A 7805-nucleotide genomic window follows, 5' to 3' on the forward strand; every position below is an offset into this window, starting at 1 on the left:
TGGCTCAGTGGTAGAGCGCTTGCCTTGCATGCCTGAGGCCCTGGGTTCGATTCCTCAGCACCACATAAGCAAAAAGAAAAAAGCCGGAAGTGGCGCTCTGGCTCAAGTGGTAGAGCGCTAGCCTTGAGCTGAAGAGCTGAGAGACAGCGCCCAGGCCCAGAGTTCAGGCCCCACGACCGGACCCCCCAAAAGAAAAACAAAAAAACCCGCATAGTTGCAGAATGTCCTACAGGGAAACAAACACATTGTAAAGTAGTGATCATGGGATGCTATCCTGGTGCACAGAAGCCCACTATCACTGTGGTAAAGTAGATGAATCCATAACACATGAGAATATAGCATTAAGCTTTTGGGACCAGACTTTTTGAGATCAACTCTAGCTTCTACCCCTCACTCAGAATGATATGAACTTGGGCAAATTACTTAGGTCTTCTAGAGATCAGTTTTCTCTCTTGTAAAATGGGAATGACAGGTGTGCCTATTTTATGGGATTGTTGCAGAAATTAAATGAGTTATTATGTGCAAAATATTTTCAGCATGGATTGGCACATAGTGAATTCTGAAAACATTATTAGCTATTATAGAATAAAAGCTTCATCTTCATTATTATTTTTGAATATTTTTATTATCTTTAAGTACTTGTACAAAGGAGTTGCCATTCACCAAGGCAGTTTATGAATACAGTGCATCTTGATCCATGTCACCTCTTTAACATTATTGGTTTTCATTATTTTTTTTCTAATTTACAGCTGACTTCTATTTCAAACTGATTGTATTTAGACGTGTTTCAGTACCTCTGAAAGAGTGCTTAGATAACATGGTTGAATGAAAAAAAGGATAGAAAATAAGACTAACAGCCTGTGACTCACAGTGATATGGCACAGAAGCTCCAAAGCTGCTTTACACAAACAGCTTCATTACTATGTGCTTACCACGTGTGCTGACTGTTCCTCTCTACCAGTTAAGGAGCTGCAGATGAGGAGATTGTGCAAACACATTTGTTAGTCACTTAGATCGTCAACTTTATCATTATGCATTTGTGATCCATATCCATTTGCTGAGATTTACACTCTTTGGTAAACCATACATCAAGTGTGATGTGTGTGTGTGTGTGTGTGTGTGTGTGTGTGTGTGTATGCATACTAGCCTCAGGGCTTGAACTCAGGGCCTGATCATTGTCCCTTAGCTTTTTTGCTCTACCACTCGAATCACACCTCCACTTATAGCTTTTTGCTGGTTAGTTGGAGATCAGAGTCTCACAGACTTTTATGCCTGGGCCGACTTCAAATCTCCATTCTTAAATCTTAGCCTCCTTAGTAGCCAGGATTACAGGTGTGCCATTACTTTCAAATTCCTCTAATTCAAAGTTGTGTACACTGTGACCACTTCTTACTGCTGTGAAATTACTGGATTATTTTCTGCTCTTTAAGCTCTTCATAGTAGTTGTCAGCACTGGGCTGGGCCTCCTGATCTCCCCAGAATTTTTTTAAATGTAGATTTTCTTAAAGCTGAACATGGCTTTGGGCCATGTGATATCCACAGTAGATGATACTGTGATAATCTTGACAGTCTTGAGTGGATGAAACAGATGTCCTGCTCTTTCAATCTAGGCTGTTCCTTCCTTTCCCTCAGCCCATATGACTTTTCTGCATAAGTACTACTTCACCCACTAGATGAAGGAGAAAAACTCCAATATCCTGCAACATTCCTCACTGTGATTCTTGGCCACTGTGTTTGGGAGAGAACTTCACAGCTCACAGCTGGGGAAAGGAGGAGTGAGTAGAGATAGGAAGTTCTTCTAGTGTGCTGGTGTTAAGGCAAAAGAACCTTTGTGTTTGGTACCCTGAAAGACTATGGTGAAATGCTACAAATACTTTGGAGAACTGTTTGCCATTTCTTGGAAAGTTAAATATGTATCTGCTTTGTGGCCTGGCAGTTCCACACTCAGGAATTCACAAAAGTAAAATGAAAGCATACGTCCATATAAAGACTTCTAGATGAAGGTAGGCATGGTTACAAGTGTAATCCTAGCTATTCAGGAGGCAAAGACAGAAGATCCAGGCCAGCTTAGGTTACATAAAGAGACCACATATCAAAATGGGGGGGCAACAAAACAAAACAAAAACAAACTACAGATGTCACATAACAAGGGACATTTAACAAGGTATATGTACATGCTGAACAAAAGAAACCAGATACAGAAGTAAACATAGAAAGCAGTTTTAGAGTTCCAGTGAACAGTCCTAAGCCAGAGAATCACACCAAGTGTGCCATCACAGGACAGAGAGTTAGGCCAGAGAGAGAAAATCCAGGAAAGGAGACAGATCTGAGCACTTGCCAGCAGCCATGGCAGCCGCGGCAGCAGCGGCCATAGCCACCATACCTCCATATATTTGAAGTCTAAGAAAGGATGAAATTCATCTATGGGAACAGAATTCAGAACAGTGGATCCCTCAGGAATATGGAGTATTGGGTTCCTGGGCCCTCTGGTCTGCGAACTGCAGGATGAAGATGTCTGCTCCTTGTCAGTTCTTGCTGGTGTTGAGTAGAATCTGCTCGCGTGCCGCATCTGGCTCCTTCTGCACAGACTCTGTGTGTTGCAGGTATGGTGGCTGCGCGCCCCCGCAGCCATGGCTTCTGGCAAGTGCTCAGATCTGTCTCCTTTCCTGGATTTTCCCTCTCTGGCCTAACTCTCTGTCCTGTGATGGCACACTTGGTGTGATTCTCTGGCTTAGGACTGTTCACTGGAACTCTAAAACTGCTTTCTATGTGAGAGTTGTTTAGACTCCAGCTTCTCCTCCGCCATCTTCCCGGAACGCCTCAGGCCTCAGTATTGGGAGAATTGGGACTGATTAAATGTGCCCAAGGCATGTGGGTGAGGCCAATGGCTTTCTATTTTGGTTACTTGCTTTTGAATATGGTTGTAGAAACGCATCCAAACTGAATATTTAAGACTTTTTTTTTTTTGTCAGTTGTGGAGCTTGAACTCTAGGCCTGGGTGCTGTCCCTAGGCTCTTCAGCTCAAGCAAAGGCTCGACCATTTGAGCCACAATGCCACTTCAGGAGTTTTGGTGATTAATTGGAGATAATTGTCTCACAGACTTTCCTTCTTGGTCTCGATTTGAACCACTCTCCTCAGATCTCAGCCTCCTGAGTCGTTAGAATTATCGGCATGAGCCACCAGCACCTGGCATAATATAGTATTTTTATTCATGTATGTACCTGTCCTGTGGCTTGAACTTAGGGCCTGGGTGCTATCCCTGAGCTTTTTGCTCAAGTCTAGCACTTTTCCACAGCTCTACTTCTGGCTTTTGGTCTCACTTTTCAGAATATCAGCCTCCTGAGGAGTTAGGATAACTGGCATGAGCCACTGACTCCTGACATAACATCTTAACTGTATATCAGGGGTTCTTAACCTGTGTTCTTCTAATAGTTTTCAATGAGTTCATGAACTCCATGAAATTGAAATGCACAATTTTTTGTGCCCATGTGCTTGCATTTTTCCTGTCCTCTGAAAGCAAATTTGTAACTATCACCATATTCTCAAAAGAGTCTGTGACCCATAACATATTTGGGATAGAATCTCTGTGTTGGAAGGTTCATGCTGCATGTGTAAGAAACTATTTTAATCGCTGAAGATGAACTAACAGTGACAAGTTGTGTCCAGTTGACATTTGAGGAACCAAGTGCTTCGTGGTTTGCAGATTAAAGCTGACACATGCCAGTGGCTCCATGAAACTCACAAAAAATGAAATAAACTTCTGGACTGAGAAATAACAGAAAGCCCTGATAGGAAGCAGAATTAGTACTAACAAAAAGTATTCAATCATATTGATACAAAAACATGACTGTTATCCAAGGATATCCTCTGTACTGTGTCCATTTGAAATATTGATGTGAGATAGATGAATGTGATGGAAGCAACAGTTGTGATTCAAAAATTATTTAATACTTTGGACACAAAGAACAATTATTTTTCACCAATACTAACTTCAGCTTCAGCGTTACCGGTGGTTTACAAAAGAACACAATTCTGATGTGGCTCACTTAGGACAAGTTTCAGCACAGACTTTCATTCCCAGTTCCTGACTGCATTCAGGCAATGTTCAGCATTGCATTGATGAGCTAGAGATGTAAAAGCTATTTAAGACCAGATGTTGCTCCCTGCCCATCTAAGAACCCTGGCTTTCTGTTATGTGGTATTGACAGGTTTCTGTGGTCTGTTTTGTCCCATGTGTCTTGAGTGTGACATCGCCAGGCATTATGGAGAGTGTCTTTGTTGGCCACTGTTACCTGGGTCTGCCTTGGCACTGAGAACTGGCACCAGAGAGAGACATAAAATCCAGGTGAGTGCATTTGGGGTACCTACATGAGAATCTGGATACCTCGCAGGTCTGTGATCTCCCCACAAGCAGTGACTCCCCTCTGAAAGACAATTCCTATTTCATTCTTCACTAGGAAGGGTAAGTTAACTAAGATACAGTTTGGGAAGGGGAACTCCTGGGGAAAATGACAATGCAGATTGTAGGTCAGTGGCTGGATCAGTTCATTGGCTCAGCTGTGTTCTCTGGGTTGTGCTTTGATGAACAGCAACAGGAGGATGTAGACATGATTGCTTAGTCCTCCTCTCTACGCTAACACACATGCCCTGCCATCTACAAAAATAAAACCACACTGTCTCCTCCTGCTTCAGGAGAGGATGACAGATGGAATCAAGTTTGAAGGATACACTTGGGAGGTATAGCCTAGATGACATGCAGAATTCACTTTGGGGGTTCTCTGGAGCCTTTTGAAGAGCCAGAGAGTCAATTTCCAGACCAGCAGAGACCGAAGTTCCTAAAGAGGTTAGGGAGAAATAGATGACACATATCAGGATGTGATTCGGTTTTAGAAAGTAATTCCTTTAGGTGTTCCATGGAATGGTGCCTACAATATATTTTTAGGTTAAAAAAACCCCAAGGCTTAGAAACATGCAACTATTCACGTAAAAAGGTTATAATTGTATATAATTATGTAGACTGCATTTTCTGGAAGTACATACAAGAAAGTGCTAATTCCAAGCAAGGCGCTGGTGGCTCACTCCTATAATTCTAGCTACTCAGGAGACTGAGATCTGAGGATCATAGTTCAAAGTCATCCTGGACAGGAAAGTCCATGAGACTCTTATTTTCAATTAACTACCAAAAAGCTGAAAGTGGAAGTGTGGCTAAAGTGATAGAACACAAGCCTTGAACAAAAAAGCTCAAGAGCATGCAGGCCCTGAGTTCAAGCCCCAGAACTGGTACACACACACACACACACACACACACACACACACTCTCTCTCTCTCTCTCTCTCTTTCTCTCTCTGAAACTGCTAATTTCAGACAGCTAACTAGAAGGGATTTACTTTTTATTTCCCTGTCCCCCTCTTTTTTTTTGGTCGGTTGTGGGGCCTGAACTCTAGGCCTGGGTGCTGTCCCTCAGCTCTTCAGCCCAAGGCTAGTGTTCGACCACTTGAGCCACAGCACCACTTCCAGCTTTTTCTGCTTATGTGGTGCTGAGGAATCGAACCCAGGGCCTCATGCATATGACACAAGCACTCTACTACTGAGCTACCTTCCCAGTCCTTTTAAAAAATTATTTGTACCAGTAGTAGGGCTTCAACTCAAGGCCTGATGTTGACTCTCAGTTTTCCCACTCTAGGCTGTCACTCTATCACTTGAACCACACCTCTACTTCTAGCTTTTTGGTGGTTATTTAGAGATTAGAGTCTCATGCCTGGGATAGGTTTGAACCATAATGCTCAGATCTCAGCCTGGAGTAGAGGATTACAGGTGTGAGCCACCAACACCCGCGCCTCCCTTATCACTGTTTACTGTGGGAATTTGGGGCCATTGAACTTATTACATACTCTGAAAAAAATCAATTTGATAATTACAAATAGTAAGTCTACCCTTGGAGAAAACAGCAACAAATAGCCAGATATTAACAGATAAATAAGTAGTTTCAAATAAGAGGCCTATGTCAAGGGTTGTAGGGGACAAAGCTCTGAACTGCAGGCTATGAACAGCCACTGAGCATCTGGCATGTGGGCCATGCAGTGTCCTTCCTGTTGGCTTAAGGGGTTGGTGGATCTTGAAAGCTGTGGGTGGGAGGGGCCAGTAGGTAACATTAATGGTAATGAACCTGGGGAATTTCCACAGAACAGAGACCCTCATTTTGCCCTAGGGCACATTGTGTGAGGATTGGCTGGCAGTGTACTGCTGTTGGCCTTTTTCCATCTGCCAGGTGGCCCGGGAACTCAAGATGAGAACCTCTCAACTCTATGAAATCTGTGAAGTCCCTTCAACCAAGGACACCCTGGTCTGATAGAACAAAATAACTCCTTTCCCTTACTCCTTCCCTATCCTCCCCCACCCTCCTGTTAATCCCTTTCTGTAGATTCTTTTTCTTGAATTTTCACTGAGATACTAGAAAATAAATGGTATCTTCCATGACTGTCTCTGTTGTTGTTCTTTCTTTGCATATTTCCTGATGAAAACTTGAGTAAATAGTTTGAATTTGCTATTCCAGTGCAGTAGTCTAGTTAGGTTCTTACCTGTAATCCTAGTTACTCATTTGGTTGCAATCTGAAGACCATGGTTCAAAACCAGCCTGGGAAGAGCAGTCCATGGGACGCTTATGTGCAGTTAATCACCAAAAAGCTGTAAGTAGATCTGTGGCTCAAGTAGTAGAGCACTAGCCTTGAGCAAAAAAGCTCAGGGAAAGCACCCAAGCACCTAGGACTGACGATGACAACAACAACAACAAAACCCTAAAAACCAAAGTGTGTTCTAGAGATCAGTTCCTGCCCACCCTCCCAGCTTCCTATTGCTATCCATTCAGAAGTGTATCTGGAGACTGAATGAACTGTTACCTGGCTTTTTTGGATCAAGCCAACTTACTTTCTTTTTTTAAATGTTTATTTTTATTGTATAAATACTGTACAGAGGGATTACAGTTACATGAGTAAGGTAATGAGTACATTTCCTATTGAGCATTGTTACCCCCTCCTTTGTTTTTCCCCTACCATTCCTTCATTTCCCACCTCCCCAACTCCTCCCTCCCCCCCCGCCCTAAGTTGTAAAATTCGTTTTCAACAGTGTTTTGTACATCTCATTGTTACAGTGGGTCAACTTGAATCCTTATTTCAGCATTTTGTTATTTACCTTCCTCTCCCCAAATTAGAAAAATGTATATACAAGATGTAGGGCACAGGAATCAAATACAGTGAAAACAGGAGTTATACCAGGGGGGAAGAACATACAAAAGAAACAAAAAAACCACATAGTATATCATAAGTATATTAAAAACAACAGCAAGAAGATAAAACCTCTTGTGTCCTGATCTTGGAGTTCATTTTGCTTAGCATCATCTTAGATGGTCATATGTACATAGCTTTGACCTTTTCTGCTTGTCTGGTATGATTACCCTAAACATATACTAGTTATTGCAAATAAGGGAATCCATGGGACCTATATATTTCTTTGGGTCTGGCTTACTTCACTTAATATAATTTTTTATAAGTCCATTTCCTAACGAATGGGGCGATGTCATTCTTTCTGATGGAGGCATAGAATTTCATTATATATATACATATATATATATATATATATATCATATTTTCTTGATCCATTAATCTACCGAGTGGCATCTGGGTTGGTTCCATATCTTAGCTATGGTAAATAATGTTGCAATAAACATAATAGTGCTGGTAGCTTTAGGATGGCCTTATTTTGTAGTCATTTGGGTAAATGCCCAAAAGTGGGGTCATAGGGGAGCTCT

At 42.1% G+C, this 7805-nt stretch overlaps 1 protein-coding gene across 1 annotated transcript in view; it reads left to right on the plus strand.

Annotated features, from left to right (window-relative positions):
* Positions 1 to 6387, plus strand: part of Plac8l1 (PLAC8-like 1) — a 29382-nt gene extending 22995 nt beyond the window's left edge. Inside the window, exons 3-4 of the mRNA XM_013025532.1 lie at positions 4210 to 4346; positions 6210 to 6387. Coding sequence (XP_012880986.1) covers positions 4210 to 4346; positions 6210 to 6350 — 278 coding nt within the window. The 3' untranslated portion in view covers positions 6351 to 6387. The remainder of the gene's footprint in view (positions 1 to 4209; positions 4347 to 6209) is intronic.
* Positions 6388 to 7805: the final 1418 nt, after the last annotated feature.

The sequence above is a fragment of the Dipodomys ordii genome, unplaced genomic scaffold (assembly GCF_000151885.1).
Source record: "Dipodomys ordii isolate 6190 unplaced genomic scaffold, Dord_2.0 Scaffold85, whole genome shotgun sequence".
Classification (NCBI taxonomy): Eukaryota; Metazoa; Chordata; class Mammalia; order Rodentia; family Heteromyidae; genus Dipodomys; species Dipodomys ordii.